This window comes from Mesoplodon bidens (assembly GCF_964165515.1).
Source record: "Mesoplodon bidens genome assembly, chromosome: 2".
Lineage (NCBI taxonomy): Eukaryota > Metazoa > Chordata > Mammalia > Artiodactyla > Ziphiidae > Mesoplodon > Mesoplodon bidens.
This window is the reverse complement of record NC_138177.1, coordinates 49169140-49195850: the sequence shown is the minus strand read 5'-3', so window position 1 is coordinate 49195850 and position 26711 is coordinate 49169140. Positions and strand designations below refer to the sequence as shown.

Here is a 26711-nt window from a genome sequence, read left to right as displayed (position 1 = left end):
CCCTGGTTACAGAGGACTGACTGTGCTAACTTGGTGTAATAGAAGAGAGGGAAGGGGAAGTTGCCTTAAGAAGAAATGATCATAACTTATTGTTATTGTTTCTTAGAAATGTAATTAAATTGGGGGAACTGGGGTGGCAGGGCTGGGATAACTGTAAAGGTTAAAACTTACAATCTAGGGCAGATCAGGCAGAAAACATGTGTTTAAACACTGAAAAAATCTGCAAATTATATGTGAGATAGCCCTGAGTAGCTAAGGCTAAGCATGAGAATCCATCTATCTGGTGGGAAAATGACAAACAAGATAACAAAAAAGCACAATCTTTTTGGTTGACCAATATAACCACCATGGAGTTTGCAAAAACAGAACCATCTGTTGTGTAGGGAACCATGGAGAGAGATTCTGTATTTATAGAATCCTGAGTGGGAAAAACAGGCACATTAATAAACTTTTTTTTCAATTCACTAATCTGAAATCCACTTTTCTTCTGGTTTCTCTGCTGTCAACATATACCGTGTTTAAAAACAAACAAACAAAAACCCAATTTAAAAGCAGACAGACTTGCTATGACTAATTTAAGAACTCCTAAAGTAGGCTCTTTTCCAAAAATACATAGCAATTGACAATACTGGCAGCTCAGTCTTCGGGGTTACGATACAACTACAGACCCTGAGGCTGAATCAGATGTTTACTGCTAGTTTGGGCACAGCAGGGTAGTTTGCAGAGGAACTCTACAACCCTGAACTGTTCCTGGTATGGGGCTTTAAAATGAAATCTTCCCATAAACAAATGTTTCCAATGCGTGTACCTTGAGCAGCCTACCTTAATAATTCTTATTTTTTCCTCTTGATTTCTCTTTTTTAATTAATTAATTAATTAATTAATTTTTTGGCTGTGTTGGGTCTTCGTTGCTGTGTGCAAGCCTTCTCTAGTTGCAGCGAGCGAGGGCTACTCTTTGCTGTGGTGTGTAGGCTTCTCATTGCGGTGGCTTCTCTTTGTTGCGGAGCACGGGCTCTAGGCACGCGGGCTCAGTAGTTGTGGCGCATGGGCTTAGTTGCTCCGCGGCACGTGGGATCTTCCCGGACCAGGTCTCGAACTCGTGTCCCTTGCAGGCGGATTCTTAACCACTGCGCCACCAGGGAAGTCCCTCTCTTGGTTTCTAAAATGGAAGGTTTTCAAGGAAAAAACTGTAGTGGGTGCCAAGAGCACTATTGCTCTTCAGATGTTGCGTGTTCCTTTTAAAACACCTATTTCTTAGTTGCCTCCTTAGCGCAGTAGGCAGCATGTCAGTCTCATAAAACACATATTTCTTAATGAAAATATATTGTAAAATTATTTTCGAAAAGCTAACATCTTTAGCTGGCATTGCTTTTCCACGAATACCTCTATGTGTTATAATTACTCTGTATTATGATGGAGGAGGTTGGAAATTAAAGCGATGATTCTCTTCCAAAAGCCTTCAAAGGGATGATAGGATCACATTTCTTTCTTTTTTTTTTTTGTCCATTTTATTAAATTATTTTTCTAGGAATTTTCCCTTCAACTAAGTTTTCATATGTGTCTTCATAAAATTATTCATAGTATTTTGTTATCATGTTTAAATATCTATAGGATGGATGGTGATGTCTCCTTTTTCATTTATGATATCGGTTCTTTTTTTAGATTAATTATTATTTTTTTTTTTTTGCGGTACGTGGGCCTCTCACTGCTGTGACCTCTCCCGTTGCGGAGCACAGGCTCCGGACGCGCAGGCTCAGCGGCCATGGCCCACAGGCCCAGCCGGTCCGCGGCATGTGGGATCTTTCCGGACCGGGGCTTGAACCCGTGTCCCCTGTATCGTTAGGCGGACTCGCAACCACTGCGCCACCAGGGAAGCCCTAAATTAATTTTTATTGGAGTATAGTTGATTTAAATATTGTTTTAGTTTCTGCTGTACAGCAAAGTGAATCAGTTATACATATACATATATCCACTTTTTTATTCTTTTCCCATATAGGTCATTACAGAGTATTGAGTAGAGCTCCCTGGGATGATCCCATTTCACTCAGTGAGTTCAATTAATTTTGCCATGGGGAACTCCCTGGGGGTCCAGTGGTTAGGACTCGCTCTTTCACTGCTGTGGCCAGTGTTCAATCCCTGGTCGGGGAACTAAGATCCTGAAAGCTACTTAGCGCGGCCAAACAAAAAAAAAAAAATTTTTTTTTTTTAAAACCATGAATTCAACTGTGGGGACGAGGAGGAGGCAAAAATAAATGACATCACCACTTATTGGGTGTTTACTATGTGCCAGGTAATGCACTAAGCACATTACAGCCTTTATCACATTTTATCTTCCCAGCAATGCTGCACATTATTATCTTCATTTTACATGAGGGGACTGAGGTTCGGAGTGGTGAAGCAACTCGTTGCAGGACACACAGCTGGTAAGACACTGGCCTGTCCTTGGTTTCCTGTTAAATGGGATACACAGTATATTTCTTGGAGGTTTTGTTCAGCATAAGGTTTTACATTCTGCTGCTAAATTGTTCAAGTAGTTTCTTGTACCAGGTGTGACCTGGTTCCTTAAAAATTGTTATTTAATGAGAACCTATGCGCTAGACACTCTGCGAGGTGATTATGCACCTTATCTCCTTTAATCATTACAGCTCTAAGAGATTGGGTTCTCTCCATTTTACCTATATTCAAACTGTTGTGGGAGGTAAAGAAAGTTGCTTAAGACTGACGAGTTAGTGAGAGGCAGAGCCACGGATGGATTCCAGGTCTCCGACTCCAACGCCAGAACGAGCTTTCCCCAGGACACCAGTGTTTCCATTTGTCAGTCCTGGCACTAGAGAACCACAGTGCTGATTTAATGTTTATCAAGTGTTCATAGTGCCCTGGGATCTGGCACTTCGATGAGAAAGCTGTGGCAATACCGACCTCTGTCCACCCAGCCAAGAAGGCAGGACGGGAGGCCTGGAGGGTGAAGCCCTCACTTTTAAGTTTCGCAACAACAGAAGTGGTCCCCTGGAGGCTGCTTGGCGAGCGCCACCTCCTCCCTCGGGCGGGGGAGACACGGAGGGGCCCCAGGCCCCTCCGACGTCCCGAGCCATGTGGCAGCTTTGGCGTGCGGTTTCGGGTCGTGGGCCTCAGTAAACAGACTGGCTAGTAGTCCAGCGGAGAGTGCAAAGCGGAGAAACCCAAGCGGCACCCTCGCTGCGCCCGCACCCCTGGCCCCCCAAAACCGGGACGGGGAAGGGGAGGGCGGCGGAAGGTGCTACGGCAGCGGCTGGCAGAGGCCCTCTGCTGTGGGCCCCTCCCTTCCCGCCCCCGGAAGTGGCGCGCGTCAGCGCCGGCGTCGGGGAGGGACCCCAACGCAGCCGGGGGAGTTGAGAGTGGCGGCGGCCGCGGAGCGATTGGCAGGCTCGGCCGCGGCTAGGAACGCCCCGAGCGCGCGCCCGGCGGGTAGCGGCCCCGACGACCCGCGCCGCCGCCGCCGCCGCCGCCGCCGCCGCGTGTGGGGGCGGGGAGGGCGGGGCGCGAGGAGCCGCGGCGGCGGCGGGAGATGCGGGCGGCTGCGGGCACCCGGCGGGCTTGGCTCGGCCGCCGGCGCCTTCTCCGGCTCCGCCGCGGGGGTCGCAGCGGCTGCCGCGCCATCCTCGAGTTCCCAGCTTGAGAAGGCGGCGGGCGGAGAGGAGCATCGTGTTCGAGGCGGAGACCCAGAGGGAGCCCCGCGCGCGGCCTCGGTGAGCGGCCAGCCCCGCACGCCCCGTCCACCCCGCGCCCCGTCGGGGTCTTGAGGCCCCCCAACGGCGGGGAACGCGGGCGGGGGCTAGGGGCTCGCTGCACAACAGGAAACGAGCCCGTGGGGGCGGGCGCGGGGGCTGCGGCGCGCGCTCCCCTAGGGATCCGCCCCTGCCCCGCCCCGCCCGCTCAGGCGGCCCTAGCCCCGAGGCGCGCAGGTAGATGCGGCGCGCCCCGCTCCGCTCTTTTCGCCCCTTATTTGGTACCGCGAGGTCCCTGGGGCAAAAGGTGGCAGTGATGGTTTTTTGGGGGGGCAAGAGGAGAGCAATTCTGACTTTCTGTATCGACAGGAAGTTGGAAAGTGAAAGTACAGTAATTCAGTGCTTACCCAGGCCCGGTGAGGTTGCGGCTCTTCCCCCGGACTTTGAACTCCTCGGGGGCACACGGTCATCCGTGTCTCTTCCTCTCCCCAAGCTCGCTGTTCATCCGGTGTCAAGTTTCATTTCTTTTTCTATTTCTCTCCCGCAAACCCCCTCCCCTCTTTACTTTCCGCTTAATGTACAGCTGCCGCGAGGCTGGTGGCTTCTTCATTCCTAAGAAGATCAATTGGAAATATCTTTTGGGGGCTGAATATTAACTGGCTTTGGCAGGAAATAAAGGGCATTGTTGACCGAAGTAGTCAAACGATACACAATTGGCTTTTTCTCAAGCTATTGCTATTTGAAGTTTAGGGCATTTAAAGAAAGACTGGAATTTCATTCCTCATTAGAACGGTTCACCCGTCTCTTTGGTTGGTGGATCAGCGCCTCCCTCCCTCTTTGCCATCTCCCACTCACCGCCCCACTGCGTGGAAAACTTGGTGCTTCAGTGTTTAAGACCGTCAGTGGTGTTTTCATTAAAATGTATTGTGATTCAGTTTTCCCCCTCAGGAACTCTCCCCTCTTTAATTTTGTTTAAATGTTAAAAACTGCGTTAAGTGGAATCCATTTAGGGAAATGCTGTTTTTAAGTTTTAGGGTAATGTAACAGTACACTTTTAATATTTTGTTAGGATAGGATACTGTACAGTTAGATACACCAGATTACTTTCTGACAACTACGATGATTTTAAGTCAAAACTAGTCTTGATACATTTCATAATTTGCCTTTGTTTTACTTAAGCAGCACTCTGAATTTGGAGACATTTATTTCTGGGGTCTTAGCTACTGTTTCTGAAAAATAGTTGGGCCATGGGTCACCACAGCAACTGGACTATGTGTATTATAAACATGTTTAGGGTGGGAAAGGTTTCACTTAATAGAGGCTTCCTTTCCCTAATGAGTTACTTCAACACGCTCCTTTCATTTTACCACAGGGACTAATCTACTATCTTTGAAATGTTAAGTTAGAATCAGTTATGTTTTCCACATTTAATCCCTCAAAAATCAGATTCCTTCATTTGGATCAGTTAAGTATTTACATCCTTCATTATACTTCTACTAAAAATCTCTTTTAAAACTGTAATTTTTGGGCTTCCCTGGTGGCGCAGTGGTTGGGAGTCCGCCTGCCGATGCAGGGGACAAGGGTTCGTGCCCCGGTCCGGGAAGATCCCACATGCCGCGGAGCGGTTGGGCCCATGAGCCATGGCCACCGGGCCTGCGCGTCCGGAGCCTGTGCTCCGCAACGGGAGAGGCCACAACAGTGAGAAGCCTGCGTACCGCAAAAAAAACCCCAAAACAACAACAACAAAAAAACTGTAACTTTTGGAAAAAAACTGTAATTGTAGAAACATTGAGATTTTCGTGAGAAGAAAAATAAAGGGTTTGGGGGTTTTTTGACTAAGAATAAAAGTATTTAATATTTTTGACTTTATTTCACTCTTTGTAATTTTAAATAACTGTCTTCTGTAACTTTTTTCCCTTTAATTCTCTTTTATGGCTGAAGAAATTGTTGAATTTCATATTAATAGCACACTTTTAGGAACTAAAATGAAGAGGTTCAGCTTAACTGTACGCCCGGTGGTTCACCACCTTTTCAGTCAAAGAATAAACTTATCAAAATTGAATGAGTAAAATATTCCTTTAAAGTACCCACAGAGGATGTCCATTTTATGTCTTTGTTAGTTTTTCGCAAAAGAAAATTTTTTTTCCAGTATGTAAGTCCAAAACCACAGTGCCCATTTTCTTTCACAGCCATTTCCCATCCCCGACGCACTGTGAAGTACACTAAAGAAGCTGCAGCGTTTTCCACACGGTTGGGTTCTGCCCTGCAGTATGCAACAGCCCCACCAGCGTTTGGCTCAGTACACACTCTCTCCTAATAAGCAAAGGGAGAGGTGGAAGGTAAACCCACACCACCTTGGGAACACCTCCCATTTGCTCAGGATGGCACTTGCGTACTCATTGTGGAGATGTTGATGGTTATTTCTTTCTTTTTGCATGTATTGCTTAGCCATTATAAACCTGTAGGGCTCAAGCACTATCTGCATGATAGGCATTAAGACTCTAGGATTTGGTTTGGGGAATTTCTCCAAAAATAAATGGAATTACAGGCACCAAATTTGTAATAGGCTTGAGATTCCAGTTCTCTGCCCCGTTCACTTTCTTCTTTCCTCCTCTCTCCTCTTCCCCCCCTTTCTAGCTTCAACATCATCACCATTATCATTCTCTCACACATATTCACACACTGCTGCAAGCATTGTTGATAATGAAGATGATGTTTGGAAATGTGGAGACTGAGTTCTCTGGTTAAGCTGAAATTTACTGGGAAGTAGTTGTAACAGATTTAGACTAACAGATAATTGTTTAAATGGGAAACATATGTAGTTAAAAAGTAACTTGCCATGAACAGGCATTATCAGAAGAAAAGCCTCTGCGGTAAAATCAGAGAAATGGCAGGGACCGCCCCCCACCTCCCCGCCCAGTACTTGATGGATATAATATAAAACCTCTATTTTAACCCAGCTTAAGTGAGGCTGTGGGAAACTATGATTTCTAGTGAGCATAGTTATTTAGCATTAAAGTAGCATTTCATATTTGTACATTATTATCACTTAGTGTCTAATAATGTAATACTTTACAACCCACTGGTGATGTGAATGCTTTTATCCATCTAGGGAAGTGGTTTCCCTAATGAACAAAGTATATGACTGTGATGAAAGAGACTTAGATTCATGGCCTCAGTTTCTCCATTAAGTCTGTAAATGTGGGAGGCATCTCCCCTATTCTATTCTTTATTATTTTCCCACCTCTACTTTTGGATGACAGTATCTCTGTATAACCAGCTTCGAAGTGATAACAGGATAATTGGAGGACTTTTGAATGTCTCAGAAAAGTTACAGAAACTCAGATATTTTCTAGTATAGTTCCTCATCTTTGCCCTTTTTGGAAGCAAACATTGTTGACCCTTTGTGAGTTGTACATAGAGTTAGGTTTCTCAGGCCTAACTTTTGTATTGTTTGTAGTGTTTGTTTTTAACATCTTTATTGAGATATAATTCACATACCATAAAATTCACCTACTTAGTACACTTCAGTGGTTCTTGTATATTCACAGAGTTGTATAACCACCACCACGATCTAAATTTAGAATATTTTCATCACCCCATTAACAGTCACTCCCCTTCTCCCCACCCATTCCCCATTCCCAGCTCTAAGCAACCACTGATCTACTTTCTGCCTATTCTGGACGTTTCATATAAATGGCTGGCTTCTTTCACTTAGGGTAGTGTTTTCAAGGTTCATCCACTGAGGTAGCCCATATCAGTACTTCATTCCTTTTTCTGGCTAATATTCCATTCTGTGGTTATACTACATTTTGCTTGTCCACTCATCAGTTGTTGGACATTTGGGTGGTTTCTACTTTTTTGGGTATTATGAATACCACTGTGAACATTCCTGTGTAAGTGTCTGTGTGGACATATATTTTCATTTCTCTTGGGCATATACCTACGAGTGGAATTACTGGGTCATATGGTAACTCTATGTTTAGTATTTTGAGGAACTGCCAAACTGTTTTCCAAAGTGGCTGCACCATTTTACATTCCCATCAGCAATGTATGAGGGTTTCACTTTTCTCCACATTCTAGCCAACATTTATCATCTGTCTTTTTGACTGTAGCCATCCTAGTAGGTGTGAAGTGGTATCTTGTGTGGTTTTGATTTTTTTTTTTTTTTTTTTTTTTTTGCGGTACGCGGGCCTCTCACTGCTGTGGCCTCTCCGGCTGCGGAGCACAGGCTCTGGACGCGCAGGCCCGGCGGCCATGGCTCATGGGCCTAGCCGCTCCGCGGCATGTGGGATCTTCCCGGACCGGGGCACGAACCCTTGTCCCCTGCATCGGCAGGCGGACTCTCAACCACTGCACCACCAGGGAAGCCCAAAAGTTTTAAATTTTGATGTAGTCAATTTACCTGTTTTTACAGTATTTTAACAGAATTGATTTTGTTTAAGTCCTGTTCTGATCCAGTGAGATCTAATTCATAGATTTCAAAAGGAAGGTTTTGGGCTTCCCTGGTGGCGCAGTGGTGGAGAGTCCGCCTGCCGATGGGTTCGTGCCCCGGTCCGGGAAGATCCCACATGCCGCGGAGCGGCAGGGCCCGTGAGCCATGGCCGCTGGGCCTGCGCGTCCGGAGCCTGTGCTCCGCAGCGGGAGAGGCCACAGCAGTGAGAGGCCCACGTACCGCAAAAAAAAAAAAAAAAAAAAAAAGGAAGGTTTTTTGTGTTGTGTGTGTGTAAGGTTCAACTATAGACTTTTTAGAATGTGCTTATATATGGCCAGAGTTTCTGCCCTAAAGAATTCTTCCTGGGAGGGTGGGAGGGAGACGCAAGAGGGAGGAGATATGGGGGGAGATATATGTATATGTATAGCTGATTCACTTTGTTATAAAGCAGAAACTAACACACCATTGTAAAGCAATTGTACTCCAATAAAGATGTTTAAAAAAAATTCTTCCTTATAAATAAGGTGTTTGGAAGTTTTTGTGAGGAAAATAACTTTGTGAGAACCTTTCCTTGCTGCTCCATTGCCTAAACCAATGTTTGTTAACTGAGATGATATGGTCCCCCCAGGAGAACATTTGGCAATGTCTGCAGGCATTTTGATTGCCAAATTGGGCAGGAGGTGCTACTGGCATCTAGTGGGTAGAGGCCAGGGATGTTGTTAAACTACAGTGCACAGGACAGCGTCCAGGAACAAAAAAATAATCTGGCCCAAAATATCAATAGTGCTGAATTTAGGAAACTCTGGCCTAAATAGGAAGATCCTAAAACTTGAGATACTGAAAGATATTTCAGTTCCAGTCTTGATAATCAAATAAAGGTTGCTAATCAAATCAAAGGAGGATCTATGCAGGTGGAATCCCTGTGGACAGAATGGTGACAGGACTTGTAACTTAGGGAACATTTTGCTGAATTTTCAGTGCTGCCAATTTATGTGTAAATTACATTTATGATAATGGAAACTATTTGGAGGAGAAATACCAGTGGAGCAAAAGTAGATTATTCCCTATACCTCTGGGCCACCCTGAGACACACAACATATCCTGGCAAATAAACCAGCTGGGCTAATTTAGATAGATGCTGAAATGGTGGTCTCCTCAGAGAATATGACAATGAGTTTTTAAGATAAAATTTAATAACAGTGATACTCTACTGGTTGGCATTCGTCAGTCTGCTCCTGCAATTTATGAAACTAGCTTTATCTCACAGCAAGACTTTTCTTAAGCAGCGGGGCATGCTTAAGAGTTTGGACTCTGGATCCAGATTGCCTGCGTTTAAATCTGAGCTCCACCATTTACGTGTGTGACCTTAGACAAGTTACTTAACTCTTTAATGAATCCATTTTTTCACGTGTAAAATGAGGCTGCAGTAGTATCTGTCTTACAGGATTGTTGTGGGGATAAAGTGAGTAATTAGTCTAATACAGTTAGAGTACTTAAAACAGTGTCTGACATATACGGCTGGCTGTTAATTGTGTATCTTATCCGATGCCTCTTTCAGCTCATTGCTATGGACAGTGCTATCACCCTGTGGCAGTTCCTCCTTCAGCTCCTAAAGGAGCCTCAGAACGATCACATGATCTGCTGGACCTCTAATAATGGGGAGTTCAAGCTTTTGCAGGCAGAAGAGGTGGCTCGTCTCTGGGGGATTCGAAAGAACAAGCCTAATATGAATTATGACAAACTCAGCCGAGCCCTCAGATACTATTATGTGAAGGTAATACACATCCACCTCAAAACAAGAATTGATCCTTCTCTTCTGGTGAGGTTAGAGGTACTAATGTCCTGGTTTATTTATTTTTTAAAAGAAATTCTTTTTAATTGAGGTATAATTGACATAAAGTTATATTGGCTTTGGGTGTACAACATAATGATGCGATATTTGTATACATTGTGAAATGATCACTGTTCTGGTTTATTTTAATTCAATTTATTTTACAGCTTCAGCAGTTTGGAATTAGGATGAAAGATGTAAATGTTCCAGGTGTATTTCTGCAAATTCTTATTCAGTACCCAACTCCCATTGCTCATATTTTATTCCTAATTACAGTTGTCTTTAAAGAAAAAATGATTATAGAGTTGGAATAAGGAAAAGGAAATTTGAGATTCTTGAGGATGAATAAATACTCTTGTTTATATCATAATTTACTTTAAAAATTGTCTCATATTTACTCATTTTTTTAGCTCTACTTAATTTTTACTTTTTAGTTTAACCTGGAACACAAATTAGTACCTTAAAGAATAGCTGTTAATACCTAGATGTGATTTCTTAGTTAAAATTTTTTTGTTTAATTTCTTATTATTTTGAATACATTCTTGGGCACTGAAGTAAAATAAATGGATCAAATGGGTAGAATTAAAGTGAGAAGCGAGGATTAATTCCTTTCACCTTTGAGTGGTTAATGTTAGCTTTCCTGTATGGAGAGATGAGGTAAGAAACAGCTGGAGTTTCTGAAGGAAGTAGGAACCTTAGCAGAAGTAATATTCTGAATTCCTTTTTGCTTCCTCAGGATGTGAATGGCTTGTACCTTTGGAGTTATTTGCGATTGCAGTTCAGAAATTTTTGACTTCATACAGATACTTGGCTGACAGTGTTAAGCAATTAAAATCTTTCAGCTTTTATGAAACATATTAGTTCAGTTGTTAATAAGACATTTAAATGTTTTTAACTTGTACTCCATAATAGTAGGAGCTGTGTTTGATATGGCTAGATAAATTTAGATGATTTTGAAGCTTTCAAGTAAACTACCTATCAAATAGAGAACCCCATTAGGTCAGCTTTTTCATGGGGGGTGGGTAAAGTTTAAGAAATGCTTAAGAAAAGTTTAAGAAAGTCTAAGAGTGTTTATTTTATTTATCTACAGAATATCATTAAAAAAGTGAATGGTCAGAAGTTTGTGTACAAGTTTGTCTCGTACCCAGAGATTTTGAACATGGATCCGATGACAGTGGGCAGGGTTGAGGGAGACTGTGAAGGTTTAAGCGTCAGTGAACTCAGCAGCAACGGTTCCAAAGATGTGGAGAATGGCGGGAAAGAGAAGCCACCACAGCCTGGTGCCAAGACCTCTAGCCGCAATGACTACATACACTCTGGCTTATATTCTTCATTTACTCTCAACTCTTTGAACTCCTCCAACAGGAAGCTTTTCAAATCTATAAAGGTTGAGAATCCAGCTGAGAAATTGGCAGAGAAAAAATCTCCTCAGGAGCCAACACCATCTGTTATCAAATTTGTAACCACACCTGCCAAAAAGCCACCAGTTGAACCTCTTGCTGCTGCCATTTCAACTGGCCCAAGTATTTCTCCATCTTCAGAAGAAACTGTGCAACCGTTGGAGAATTTGGCTTCCCCCAGACTGCCTTCTCTGGAAGCACCAACTTCTGCATCTAGTGTAACTGCCGCTTTTACCACCACACCACCTATTTCGTCCGTGTCCCCTCTGCAGGAGCCTTCTAGAACACCTTCACCACCGCTGAGTTCCAACCCAGACATGGACACAGACATGGAATCAGTGGCTTCTCAGCCAATGGAACTTCCAGAGGACTTGTCCCTGGAGCCTAAAGACCAGGATTTGGCTTTGCCAGAAAAGGACAAAACAAATAATTCATCAAGGTCCAAGAAACCCAAGGGGTTAGAGCTGGCACCAACCCTGGTGATCACGGGCAGTGATCCAAGCCCACTGGGAATATTAAGCCCATCTCTCCCTACAGCTTCTCTCACGCCAGCACTTTTTTCGCAGGTAACACTCTCTTTCTTATTAGTGCCGCATTTTTTTTGTTTTGCTTGTTTTTACTCACCTTTTAAAACAAATCCAGAATTTATAACCTCAGGTTCTCATTTGGCTACATAGGCTTGCCTTACAGAAGGTTATATGACCCTGTGAAAGTAACCCAATTCCTCACCTCAATTAGGATTGTCAGAATAAAAGGTTTGGAGTATTGTGTTAAAAAATTCATTGTTCTGCAAGTAAATAAGTATTTGGTTTTTCCACTTTCTCCTAAAGAAAATAAGTATATTCTCTCTCTCTCTCTCTTTTTTTTTGGGGGGGGTCTTATAAAACAACAGTGATAATCTCAAGTTAGAAGACAACAGATCCTGAGGTCCTTACAAGTTTGTGCAGTTATTTTCATTAGCTATTTCTTAACTTGCTCATCTAACATTTAAATAGTTAGATTACTCCTAGACCTACGCATTATTAAGGGGAAAATCTGTTTGTGACTCAGTTACCCATAATTTCTCCATACCAAAATTCAGATTGGTTTTGTTTTTCTATTTGAAAAAGATTCTACCAAAAATGGGTTAGAAAATATTTTGACCTTTATCTTACCTGGGTTGTAAAAGTAATTTCTGAGTTTTTCCTCATGATAAGATTTCCGACTTGGACATACTTGGAGTGGAGAATAGGACAATATTTGGATTCAGAGCTACTTGTGTATTTATTACAAGGCTAAACATAATCCTGATAAGCCATTTAGTTATATTTTTGGTTTGTGTATTGCAGACGCCCATCTTACTGACTCCGAGCCCCTTGCTCTCCAGTATCCACTTTTGGAGTACTCTCAGCCCTGTTGCTCCCCTAAGTCCAGCCAGGCTACAAGGTGCTAACACACTTTTCCAGGTAAATTACATAAAAGCTTGTCTTCTGTAATTGGGGTGTGGTAAATGAAGAAAGAGGCAAAAAGGCAGTATCCACTCTTCAGTTAATCATTGTAAAACTTCTACTTAATAAGTATTCCTTAGATTTATTTTTGACTTTCTAAGTGTTAATTTTCTGGCCAGCAAACAACTCAGATAAATATTCACGGCAGAGTTTCCTTTTCATTGTTTACTATCCCATACATTTGAATTAGACCAAGAATTGTTTAAAACTGTAGTAGATTTTTTGAGCCTATCCAATTTCTTTTTTGGTCATTTTAAATGCTAGAAATCCTCTTTTCTAAAAAGAGAAAATGTGTATATATATATATATATATATATATATATATATATATATATATTTTTAGAGGGGTTTCCCCTTTTAACTGAGGATTTTTTAAAAATAGAGAAAACTCTTGAGAATAGTATATCAAATACTCCCATTTCCCCCCTCATTCAGAATTGATATTCATCAGCATTTTAAATATACATATTTTTAAAAATGAATATTGTATTACCTTTTTTTTTTTTTTTTTTTTTGCGGTATGCGGGCCTCTCACTGTTGTGGCCTCTCCCGTTGTGGAGCACAGGCTCTGGACATGCAGGCTCAGCGGCCATGGCTCACGGGCCCAGCCGCTCTGCGGCATGTGGGATCTTCCCGGACCAGGGCATGAACCCGTGTCCCTTACATCGGCAGGCAGACTCTCAACCACTGCGCCACCAGGGAAGCCCTGTATTACCTCTTAACCAAGGTCTTAGGAAAGGTCTCACAGCTTGCTTGCTTTATTTATTTATTTATTTATTTATTTATTAAAATCCTGCAAGGCAGGTATTATTAATCTTTTTTTAAAGGTATTTATTTATTTATTTTTATTTTATTTTGTCTGCGCTGGGTCTTTGTTTCAGTACATGGGCTCTTTGTTGTGGCGTGCGGGCTTCTCTGGTTGTGGCACGTGGTCTCTAGAACACACGGGCTCAGTAGTTGCAGCGTATGGGCTTCTCTCGAGTTGGGCTCTCTAGTTGTGGTGCACGGGCTTAGTTGCTCCGCTGCATGTGGGATCTCAGTTCCCTGACCAGGGATCGAAACCTCGTGCCCTGCACTGGAAGGTGGATTTTTAACCACTGGACCACCAGGGAAGTCCCGGTCTCACAGTTTTAAACCATTATTTTGCCCAGGACATCTAGACTTTATAACTTGTAGGCTTTCTTGTAGTTGATTCATTCACTTATTCAAGGGTGACTCCCTGGGAGATTTTCTTAGATTTTGTAATTTAAATTTTCATTTGTTCTTTTGGAAATGGATTGGTGAGGGGGGAAAAAAAGAAAGAAAATTAAAAATCTTACTACTTCTGCAATTTGTTTTTTGCAAGAACTTATAAATTATTGAATAGAGTGTTGAGAATTTTCCATATTTCATTTTACATTTTTCTTTGCCTCTCACAAACAGATAATTGAATTATAGGGAGAAAGTCATAGTGCTCACGTAACTTCAGCCTGGAATCTCCATATAAATTTGGTCTCAGAATACATGATGGGGAGCCCTTTTCTAGGATGAGCACCCTACAACTATTTGCAGCAGTTAAGAGATGGGCATCTCCTCTGGATCTCTTTTTGATAGTCTGTGATTTGCTATACAATTGAATTATACTCTGTAGTGCATGCTGTCATTTACTGAACTTTCTAAAACCTTCATTTGAAGTCAAGTGTGAACCTGTGTACCTTAGCATCGGAGGGAAAGTATAGGTTTGGTTTTTCCATTCCATCAAGGTGCGCTGGAGGGTGTTAATATTTAACATGTAAGACAAACAACTTTTTAAAAGTTTTTGTGACATCATATTCTTCCATGATAAACAATTACTGCCTTTGTCCTGTGAGCCACTGCAGGTGGATGTCATGTTTTGCCTCAGGGAATATAATAGGGACAGAAAGTTTTAGGGTTGCATAATAGGATGATAATGTGTTTTATTTTCTTTCTCAGTTTCCTTCTGTGCTGAACAGTCATGGGCCGTTCACTCTGTCTGGCCTGGATGGACCTTCCACCCCTGGCCCATTTTCCCCAGATCTACAGAAAACATAACCTATGCACTTGTGGGATGAGAGAACCAAGGAATAAAGAAATAGAAAGACACCCAACATGATTACATTTAAAGTGAGCAATTGATACATCACAATGCTGATAATAGACTATTGTGATTTCTGCCATTCCCCATTAAAAATGCTTTTTTAGGATTCCCTTTGAATAGGACTCAAGTTAGACTGTGTATAAAAATGCCTTAATTGGAGTCCAGACTCCACCTCCCTCTTTTTCTTTCTTTTTCAAAAATATTTTGAACTTTGTGTTAAAGAAATTTTTGGTGGGGTTTAGCAGCTAGCTATGCTTTGCAAGAGAATTAAGAACAAAGTTACTCCTCCTGCCTTTATTGGGACCCTTTGGCCAGGAAAAAAATTATGCTTTGAGCATGTTATATAAAGAAATATTAGTTAAATGAAATTGGCCATATCTTTAGGACTTTAATGTGCTCTGTTGAATATTGAGTTGTGCATAAGCAGTAGAGGAAAAAGAGTCATTCCTATTCACACAAAGTAAGATTGGAGCAGGACTATTGGGTAGATTCTGTTTTGCTATGAACTATAACATATGTAAGCAACTCCACAAAAAGGCATCTTATTTACATTTATTCAGGGTGGACCTCTTAGCCATATGTGTGATCTTGTCTGAACCTGTCAACAGAGCATGGAGCTAGTTTATTCCCACATAGGGAGATTTTTAAACCGGGGACTTAAAACAGTATTTGGAACAACCAGTGAGAACATGGGACCCCATATCTGGCACAGAAGTGTCATCTGCTCTCTAGGTGGTCTGATTACACACCCACGGAATGCAGTATGGTAAATGATGGCTTTTAGGGAGATGAACCTGGGGTTAGAAATTTTGAGGCATCTCTGAGTCAAAGACTCAATTGAATAACTTGAAACAACATGTAGGGCTTTTCTCAGTTGGAAGGTACTGGCCTGAAGGACCCTTTTCTCTGTTCATTTTATCCCATTTTCTACGGTATATCTGTCTTTTAAATTTAAGGTTGTTAGAGGTTGTGATAGTTTTCACAATGCAATTAGGAAGATGAAAAGCAAAGTGAAGCCTCCAGATCTGTAGTGAAGTAAAGATATGCTTATTTCTTTGAGTTTTTTTTTTTTTCCTAAGGAAGGCGCAGAGTTCATTCGGCAACGCTCATACACAGGGGTTGGATTCTTCATATCAGTAGTGAAAAACTTAGGCCTTCATCTCTACCAAATTTATAAAATATTACCATTGAGTCATCAGTGCCAGGTGCAGACAGATTTGTTGATCCCCTAAACTGATTTGATACCAACATCACAGTTGAGTCTTTTGAAAAACTTGGCTTTAAAGTCCAGGATCAGATGATATGCTACCACCACCGCCACCCTGCCCATTAAACTAGTCTTTTAACCCTAGAAATAGTTCCTATAATTAACCACCTGAAGTAAATGGAATAAGGGAGTAGTAAGGACTTGAGGGCTCAAAGTGACACTGCTATAAACCAGCATCTTCCAGATATATAAAGTTCACTTTGTTTTATACAGTATGGAGAAACTCTAGCATAAGATGTCTATGCTAGTTCATTAGTAGCAGAAGGACAGTATTCAGGGAGCTGCCTTTATATTTGTAGTGTTGGAGACTGTTACTGGTTCATTTGTGGTTATCAGCTGAAAAGTTCTGTTCCTGAGATATGCAATAGCAGTGTTGAAAGGCAGTGTTCAGTAGTGATGGGGAACAGACATACTGGATTTTCTTCCCACATTGAATTATTTTGTTTGCATGCCTCTTTGAAATTAGACTGCTCAGCAGCACTTTGGACTAGTTTTTATTAGGTTAATTCACATTTTGTACATTAGATAAGTAAATATTGATGGCTTGATTTAACTAGATATTTTAAATTTTGAAAGCACAGAAGTATCTTATTTTGAGTCAAAGGAGAAAAGCCATTGGTTTGTTTTCATAGATAGTATCTTTGATAATTAACCGTCTCAGCACAGGGGTGCCTGGAACCAAGGGCACCATTAAAACTCAGTCAAAGCAACTTCCTAGGAACCAGTTTTAGTGAGTCCTCTGCCTATAAACCTCTCCCAGAAGTCTCTGAGAGGTGTGGGCCTTAGGAGGTTGAGGATGATCTGCTTTCTCTTTGAGATCAACTATTTTGGGGAAGTTGGTGTGTGTGATTGTGTGTATGTATGTGTTCACTTTTTTAAGTGAAATGAAACTGCAACCATAGTGCAAGTGTATGAGGCAGATTGTTCTATTTGTAAACTACCTCCTTCCTGGAAAAGTCTCTGTTTTGTATTTTTTTGAACATCCACAGAGTTCTTCTTAGCATCAAAAGGTGACATGCCACTTAAGATCAGTATTCACTGGAGAGACTTATATTTGGTAGCGGTAGCTGGTATCCATCACTAGTCACTTTGCCAGGATGAATGCTGGTGGGCAAAAGTAGCCCAAGTTAAGATAGGGGAGCAGGTTTAGTGAGTTTTTGCGACTTCTGCTGTGATTAGCTTAACTTTTCATTTGCTCTGGCCGATATCTAGTCAGTTGTATGCTGCGAGATGTTTAACCACCAGGCTCTCTGAAGGGGAAAAAAGGCCCTTAAATTGTAGCATTTGCTGATTCCCATCATGTAAGTTACTCCCTCTGTGGCTGATTTTAAGCCACCACCTTGGAGTTGAGAAGGGAGGCGCACAGTTGGCTCAGAGCCATACACTCAGCCAGCAAACCACTGCACTTATTTCACCCTAGGGTGGATTTTCACATAATTTCTAAAATAATTTTTTCTTTTTGGTTTGTCACAGTGCTTTTGTGATATAATATTCCTCATGGCATATTTTATGTGTTCAAACAAAGGTGGAAACTTCCATTGATTTTTTAAAAATTTATACATGATGGAAGAACCAGAAACCCTCAAAAGGTCAGCCTTATGCTTCTTTGAGTTAAAATATAGGTTTAATTTTTCTACATCTTGGTGGTTAAAATACAGGTAACAGTAATTTTTTTCTTTAGATTTTGATGGGGAAAATAAGCCATGAGCCTATAGTAAAAGGGTACTGGATTTTTTTTTACACTGGATCTTTTTTTACAATTCCTTGAAGATTTACATACTATATTAGAGATCAAAAAAGGCAGCACTGACTGTTGAATCTCTTTACATGGCACAATTTTTAGTTTTCTCCATACTATGTGTCACTTAGGCTTGGAGGAGACCGTAAATCAGAGGCTTGGAATTCTGGAGCTGTAACTGCAGGCTGTTGATATTATCACTTCAGTTCCATTCACACTTGGCATTGTGTGATGTCTAGTCTAATGACATTGTTTCATCCTGATCTCAGAACTCGTGTTATGATTCTAAAGTTCTCAAAGGCAGTTTTGTATGTTTCTAGTGAATTTATGCACATTAGAGCCACTCACTGGCATTTCAGAAAAGCAGTTTCCAACCTTTTTGAACACACACCTTGATCAATAAAAGGCTTGGAACACAAATACCCTATTGCAAATTTATATGTATATATGTTAAGTTATATACTGCTATACTAAAGTCCTGTGTACACTATAAGACATAACACAAAACAGAAATTAAGGATGGCATAAAAATAAATCTTGAGTAGAAATTCTAATATTTTTTTTCCTGCGCCCAGTAGATTGTCTTGTGCACCCCCCTGGAGGCATGTACTCTACTTTAAAGCCCCCTGACTCAGGGTCTGTTTGTCCGTCTAATCTTGAAAAATACAATGTGGAAGCTTTGGTTGTGATATATGGGGAAATCCTTTACATATTTGATTTGATTTTTATGTAAAATCTCCAGTAGAGATTAGGAATTTTTCAGCAGAGCTTGTCATCGACTTTCTGAAATTTCCTATTTCTTTTTCATAAGAAATTTCTTTTTTATACGTTGCCAAATAGCCCATTACCAAATGTTTTCCAGAGCTTCATGCTTATTATTTTTGACAGCCTGTTGTCTCTTTCCTTTTCATATTAGGTATGACTTTATAATTTACTTTTATTTTACTAGCTGCTCTCAAACTTCTTTTGGCCTTATTAATGTTACATTTTACCAACAATTTCAGAATTATTTCAAGTTGCCTTATGTTAAAATACATAACAACCTCCATTTTCTTGCTGCATTGGTAAGTTTTTTATTATTATTATTATTTTTTTGGTAACATTTTGGCGTCTGAACAAATAAATATTTTCTTGATGGGTCTGTTCTATCTATCATTTCATTTATTGTATATATTTTATTTACCCATGCCAGAAATCTAGAATTGTGCTGAGGTGCCATTCTTAGGTGTGTAAACAAGTATGGCAACAAGTGCAGGTCTCCGTGCAGAAGCCTGGAGCTCTGAGTGAAGGACCACAGCAACAGGAAAACTAGAATCTTCATGAAGTACGTAGTCTGTGATCTGAGGGTGTGACAGGATGGAATTGAGAACTTAATTGTTCAATTCATAGTACTGAAGTGGAGGCCAGCCATAATTATCTTGAGCAGGTACTCTGACCAGAGAATTAGTTCAACAGAAAGTGTTTGGTTAATTATCTTCTTGGTTTTGGGTCAACAATTAAATTAACAGTTGTTACTGTTTTTAATGCTGCTGGCGTTGCCTGAAACAAGGTGCCCTGATATTTCTCTGTGTCATCAGAACTCTGCTTACTGAAGTTGAAGTTTTAATCTTAAAATCTAGAAGTCTTGTGGGTGGTGGTGTATTAAGCAAGAAAAGAAGGCGGTTTGATTTCATTTCTCGTACTTGGTGGAACCTGTTAGGATGAAAGTCATGTTTTTACCTGTAAACAGAGCAGAACTGAAAAGGTGAGTTATTGATGTAGTATAAATGTTCCATTTGAAGCTGCCAGTTTCTTCAACCTACTTTTCTGAAAAAAAAAAAATCGTGATTGATTGACAGCCTGCCAGAAAATAGCAATTTCTAGGGTGCTGCCGTCCACACTTAGCTGTTGTGAAAATGGAAATCAGAGTGGTTTGTGTGAGAGGGGAAAGGTTGGCTCTAAGCTTTGTATAGAAACCAGGAAATTCAGGCTGTTGTTAACGTTTTAAATGAAACCTTTAACAAGAAAATTTATGAGGGATACAATCAAACATAGTAAGAGTATAATATAGATCAAGAAGTTTTATGAGGCTTAAGTTTTTTTTTTTTTTTTTTTTTTTTTTTTTTGCGGTACGCGGGCCTCTCACTGTTGTGGCCTCTCCCGTTGCGGAGCACAGGCTCCGGACGCGCAGGCTCAGCGGCCACGGCTCACGGGCCCAGCCGCTCCGCGGCATATGGGATCCTCCCAGACCAGGGCACGAACCCGTGTCCCCTGCATCGGCAGGCGGACTCTCAACCACTGCGCCACCAGGGAGGCCCGAGGCTTAAGTTTTTATTTTAAAATATTTTGGGAAACTAGAGCATTTCTTTCCAAGTCATACTGATTGGCTGAGTGCATATATGTGTGTATATATACTGATGTATTGACTGAGTATATGTTTGTGTGTATGTGTATAAACAAATCTATTTTTCAGAGGGAACATATGGTCATCCTAGTCTAGGATGGTTCCTAGGCTATTTTATACTAAAACTTAAAAAATTGGCTGCACTTTGCAGTTGTCACTTTTTAAAAATTAATGCCTTGCACATTTGTTTTTTTAAATGCATAGAATCATAGGCCTTAAAGACTAATTGCTTGTCTACTCTTTAGAAATAATGTACAGTGCTACATGTGACATACTCTAAGCAGAGTCATCTTAAACTGTTTTCTTATATTCATGTATTATTGAGGAAATAAGAATGTTCTTTCTAAAATTTTCTACATTTCTGTGTAAAATCCTTGTTACGTTGGGTTCTAAGTTTCTCAGAGAGGAGGTTTATACTAGACGTAGTATTTCTAAAATACAGATTTAACCATGATTGATATAGTGGTGGAGGAATTCTGGCATTGTAGCCTATTCATCCTTTTGAACTGTACATAAAAAGCATTAGCAGAAAACTCAGAGTATCTTGGGCTGAATGGTCTTCTCAGCTTTGCCTTGTTTCCCATCTCATAAGGGCCCGTTCTTGTTCTTGTCCCCTCCAAGGATTATGAGCCCTGCAAGGACAGGCCTGGGATCTTCTGGACGGGTTGGGGGTGGGGAGGTGCCCTGTGGCTGGGCCTGAGTTCTAGCCAGTCCATCATTCAAGCTTGCCTAGAGTTCAGGGGTGGGAATGCCATATACTGGTATGAAATCACTTGGCACTTTTTGGGACACCATTATTAGCACTGTTCTGTTTTTAATAACTGGAAGCACTTAATGGTTATTTTGTTTAATTTCATCTTTGAGGATATTGGGGGTCAGGGAAGTTAAGGTTTATTGATTGTTTATGTTTTCTGGAACTTGACTGTTTGGAGAAGGGATAAATGGATTACCCAGTGAGCCATTCTAGGCTCTGTAAGGTATGCTGTTTTGGCTAGGATGCTTTAAAATAATTTACAAGCTTTTAATATTCTGCTTTGTAGAAATGTATGACTTTTAATGGTTTGCAGTTGGTGGATTATACTCAACTTTGTGAATTCGCCAACTTTAAGTTTCTTTTCTGTTTAATCATTGTTGCTTATTGTCTGTCAGGTAAGGGACACAGTCCTTTCTAAGACATTTCATACTTTTTTTTTTGATGGCAGTATTACCAAGGGCCTTTAAGTGTACATTATATTCATTGCTTATGTGATAAAGTAGCATATTGTATGAACTTCCCTGTTCAGTATTAGTGAACTAAGATGCATATTTGTAAAGACAGAAATGAATGCAAATTAATTTTTGATTACTTGAGGCCTATTTATTTGGTTTGGCCATTCGACCTTTTCTAGTCACAATCATATGTATTTCTTCACTTTTACCTTCTAGCAGTTTCATTTATCTTTGTGGGTAGGGAAGATTAAATATGAAACTCAGTCCAGTCATTTTGCTACTGGTTGGCTTTGGTTTGAGGCAAATAAAATTTTTGACTTAGTTTTTTAGAATTCTGCCCTTTACACTAGATAATCAAGTTGGCTTTTAAAAAAAGTGTACAATTTTGTCCTTTGAAGAACTAATAATTTTCTGTGAGCCCTACTGGATCTTCAAGTATGGATATCACTTGAAAATTAAATACTGTCAAACTTTTGATTTTCGCCCACCCAATCTGTAAGTCAGAAAGAGAGCATATGTCTGCTGTGGTGTTAACACAGAGAGATGTATTCTTTTACCTCAGCGTCTTAGTTTGGCCTCTGTAATAAGAACTTGTCAGGGTGCTTTTCTTAAACTCCGATTCATTCAGCTGAGAAGACAGTTACTTCATTGTTTATTTTTCCCCTTGTTTATTTTATTGAAATCTATCGCTCATAATATCTAGTATCCACTACTTTTGTATAAACAGAATACTTACATATAATGCCAGTGCACACCTATCCAAAAGACCGCACTATTGTTAAAGTGTCATTAATAATTTGTCTTGATTAATGTCAGTTTAATTTACATGAGGGAGACCTTCGAAGTATTAAAATCACTTTCTTTTTCCTAAAAAAGCAATTCAAATGATGGTAACTGCTAACATTTATTAAAATCACATTAATCGTTGATGCAGCTGGAGAGAAACCGCCACATCTTCTAGCTAAGCAGTCTGACTTAACGTGTTGGGAAACTAAGGGATGTTGTTTTAGGGTAATTAGTATGGCTGTAGCCGGAGCCTTCAGCTCTACATGTGTGTGGCAAAAAAACTTTACAGAGTTTAGGTTGGTGAGGAAGAATATGCGCTGGCACTTTGAGGGCTTTATAATACGCTGCTTTTAGGAGGGAAAAGTGTAGTTGATATTCAGTGCACCTCCAGACATAGTAAGGGGTTGCTCTGAAAAACCAATCAGGTGATCTTTTTTTTCTATGGCTTCAAGTTTTATGCAAAAATATTGTTAAATTCTGTAATGATGATATGCATCTTTTTAGAAAGATGATACATTTTTTAAAACTATTTTATATAAGAACTGTCAGAGGAATCTGCTTTGTATAATGGCAAGCTGGCTTTAAGAAAGCACTGTATCAAATTTACTAAAATCCAAAATTATATAGATGTTAATAGATGTATGTGCAACTTGATATGGACAATTGTATTTTTTTAAATAAATATTTTTAACAAAATGACTTTCTGAATTATTTCCCTCCTCTCACATCTATTGAGGTAGTCTTTGTGTATTATATTCCTGTCTATGCTAAATGTGGGTAAGGAAAGTTCCGCTTTCCCAAAGGTTATCATTAAAACCTGGCCTTCAACTATTTGATGTGCATCTACATTAAAATATTTAAAGCCTGTGTTGAGATAGGTAGTGAAAAGGGGAAACTGTAAAATGATTGTTGATATAAAAAGGAATTAAAAGAGTACTAACTGGCTAGAAAAATTATTTGCCTTGTGAAATCTTTTTATTTTACTTTTAAAATTTACATTTTTTTAAAGTATTTAAATTTTAATCAGGTTCTTTTGTTTCAGTCCTTTGTAAGAAGCAGCTCTTGCATATTTCCGCTCTAGGCTCTGTTTCTTCACGTAGTTTTTGAGATTAGAAACTAGAGACTTCAGTTCGTTCAGCAAATGAAGTTAGGCCTTTTTAGAACTGGTCTGATAAAATATACATGGGGGCAAGTGGGGTTAATAGGTAGCAAAATCACATCAGAGCTCTGTTTCATATCTCTAGATGAAAATAAGGGTAACAAACTGTTCCGCAGGGGACGACAGTTCACTAGCCCTGGTGACATGGCTGTGATGGGGCAATGATGGGGCAAGGTTCACTCAGCACAGTGGGTGGTAACCACTTGTGAGGACTGCTGGATTCCCCTAAACCAATGTTCTCAAAATGCATTGCCTAGAACAGTAGTCCCATGAGGGCGAATAAGTTTGGGAAATGGGGTCTTCACCTCTTGGAGAGTTGAAATGCATATTAGAATATTAAAAGCCCTAAGAAATCTTTTACTCAAAAAAAACCTGTTTAATCCACCATTTGCTAACCTTTCTGACTGCTGACACGTCCTCTTTTGAGAGGCATAATGTCTGTTTTGCAATTATCAATACTTTCTGTGTTTCATAGATGCATCTAATGATAAAACAAATATCCTAATATTGGGTAATTTTCCAGGGCTGGCATTATTCGGTAGGAGATAATCATTAACAGTTGTAAGATTTCACATTGATTGTCACTACAAAGCACTGCACTTAACTGGAATACACCCTGTAACTGAAGGGAGTCCACGAAGTTGACTTCATTTGGAATAATTTTCCAATAAGAGGGCATTATATAATGAAAACTGAAACAGGGACAATAATTTCTAATAGCTGTGCAAGTTAGGTGGCAAGCATTCGTGGCAAGGAGGTTGCTGGAACAGAGCTGATTTTATGATTCTCATAAGTTTTGAATACACATCATTTGATAGAAACCTCTCTCTAGTCAAGCTCACCTTCCGTATTGCCAAATCCAGTGGCCGATGTTCAGTCCACATGGGACCTTGTAGCAACACTGATTACTTCCTCCTTCTTAAGATATTCTTCACATGCATTCCAGGAAACTACATTCTCTCCTGAACTTCCTCCTACTTCTCTGGTTGCTTCTCTCATTTACTCTGCTGGATCCTGTTCTTTTTTTCAAACCTCTTGGTGTTGCAGAATCCCAAGGCTCCATCTTTGGTCGCTCTCTACATTTACTCCCTAGATGACCTCATTCAGTCCCGTGGCTTTAAACATTCTTTATATGTAGGTGACCACGAAGTTTGTATCTTCAGGCTTGACTTTTCTTTCAACCTCTAGATTTTATATCTATCAGCCTTCTTGACATCCAAGATAGCATCATAAAATGAACACGTCCTGAAACAACTCTTGAGCACTCCTGTTGTCTTCCAGTGTTAAATGGCCTTATCACATGCCCATAACACAAGTCAAATGCCTTTGGGGTTATCCTTGATTCCCATCTTTCTCTCATGTCCCACACCTGATTTATTGGTAAATTGTCAGTGTGACTTTCAAAATATACTTTAACCCAATCACTCTGACTGCTGATGCTACCAACATTGTCCAAGCCACCACCATCTCTTACATAGTTTACAGCAATTATCCCCTTTCTGGTGTCCCCAGTTTCATCCTTGTTCCACAGTCTCTCTCTTCTTCACACAACAACCGGAGTATTACTTTTAAACATGTAAATCAGATCATGTCCCTTGCTGCCCACAACTCTCCCAATAACCTCACCTAAGTAAAAAAAAAAAAAAATTCACATTCCTACCATGGTTTATATGATCTGACCCCCCCCCCCAGCTACCACCCCAACTTATTTGCCACTCTTCCTGCTTCCTCACTGCACTTAGCCACACTGGCCTGCTTGCTGTTCCTCAGACACTATAAGCATATTCCGTCTAAGGCCCTTGCACTTGCTGTGTCCCCTGCCTGACAGGAAATACCTCAGGTCTTTGGGTGGTTTCTCCTGCCTCTCATTTCGGTTTCTGTATAAATGGCACCTCTTTAGAAAGGCCATTGGAGCATCTCTTGACATTCCCTCTTCCCATCCACCTTCCCTGCTTTATCTTTCTTTCTTTTCTTTTTTTTTTTTTTTTTTGCAGTACGCGGGCCTCTCACTGTTGTGGCCTCTCCCGTTGCGGAGCACAGGCTCCAGACGCGCAGGCTCAGCGGCCATGGCTCACGGGCCCAGCCGCTCCGCGGCATGTGGGATCCTTCTGGACCGGGGCACGAACCCATGTCCCCTGCATCGGCAGGCGGACTCTCAACCACTGCGCCACCAGGGAAGCCCTGCTTTATCTTTCTTTACGTGCTCAATTATCACTCACCCTGTGGCATGTTGTTTACTGTCCTTGTGGGGCAGGGACTTCTGTCCCATTCTCTGCTGTATCTGCACCTAGATCAGTGCTTTAAACCTAGCAGGTGATCAATAAATCTTTTTTAACTGAATAAATGAATTCTCTAAAAGACTTTTTATGTCACTGTGAATCTGGTATACTTCCAGATTCTGGTATACTGATGGGTTAGATTCCCACATCCAAGTGGCAGAAGGAAATCTGGGAACAGGGTGATTCCACAGCACTCTGAAATGTCAACACCCTTCAAAGAAGATTAGGAAAAAAGCCTACTTTCTCTGTAACTGATATTGAAGTGTGGTATAAAACCTACCTGCTTCCCCTTATTCTGATCACATGTAAGAGGGAACAGTGGTTCTCAGTCCTCCCTCTGAGAGTTTTGTTTCTTCTAAAATATCAGCCATGGGAACCTATAGTATGAGAGAGACCTGTCTTTGGGGAACGTCTGGTCATTTGTTTCTGAGCTTTTATAAAAGGATCAATTGTCCTTCATAATGGACAACACGCTTATTAAATTTAAAATATTTTATTTTAGGAAAGGTACTCTTAGATTTGTTTCAATCTTGTTTTCTATATTCACAAATTAATCATGATCACCTTAGATATAGCTATTGATTCTTCTTTCTAAATCTGTATAAAAAGGATGTTTTCTTGAAAAAACCACAAGAAAAATATAGCTGCTTTCTTTTTCCCCAGGTCAGTCACTCACTCTGGTTAGATTGCACAAGTAAGTCTGGCTGCCATCTAATACTTTTAAGTAATTACAGGCATAGTTAAAACTATACCCCTAGACCACCAGCTTTCAAAAGATTTTGGATCTGTTTGATTTACAATAAATATGTACCAAACATATGAACAGTTTCTAAGCTGCTAACGAGGAGGTTTTAAAAATAAAAATTGCTAAGTTATTAAGCAAATTTCTATGTCAGGCATATGATAATTGCTTTACACAAATTCACTTAATTCTT

General features: G+C 40.6%; 1 protein-coding gene across 1 annotated transcript; it reads left to right on the top strand.

The window, feature by feature from the left end:
- Positions 1–3537: 3537 nt before the first annotated feature.
- ELK4 (ETS transcription factor ELK4) lies at positions 3538–23034 on the top strand. Its single transcript, XM_081219045.1, has 6 exons — positions 3538–3725; positions 9698–9913; positions 11061–11936; positions 12699–12815; positions 14811–20028; positions 20261–23034. Exons 2-5 carry the CDS (start codon positions 9707–9709, stop codon positions 14907–14909), a joined length of 1299 nt encoding a protein of 432 aa, XP_081075171.1. The 5' UTR covers positions 3538–3725; positions 9698–9706; the 3' UTR covers positions 14910–20028; positions 20261–23034.
- The last annotated feature ends 3677 nt before the right edge of the window (positions 23035–26711 follow it).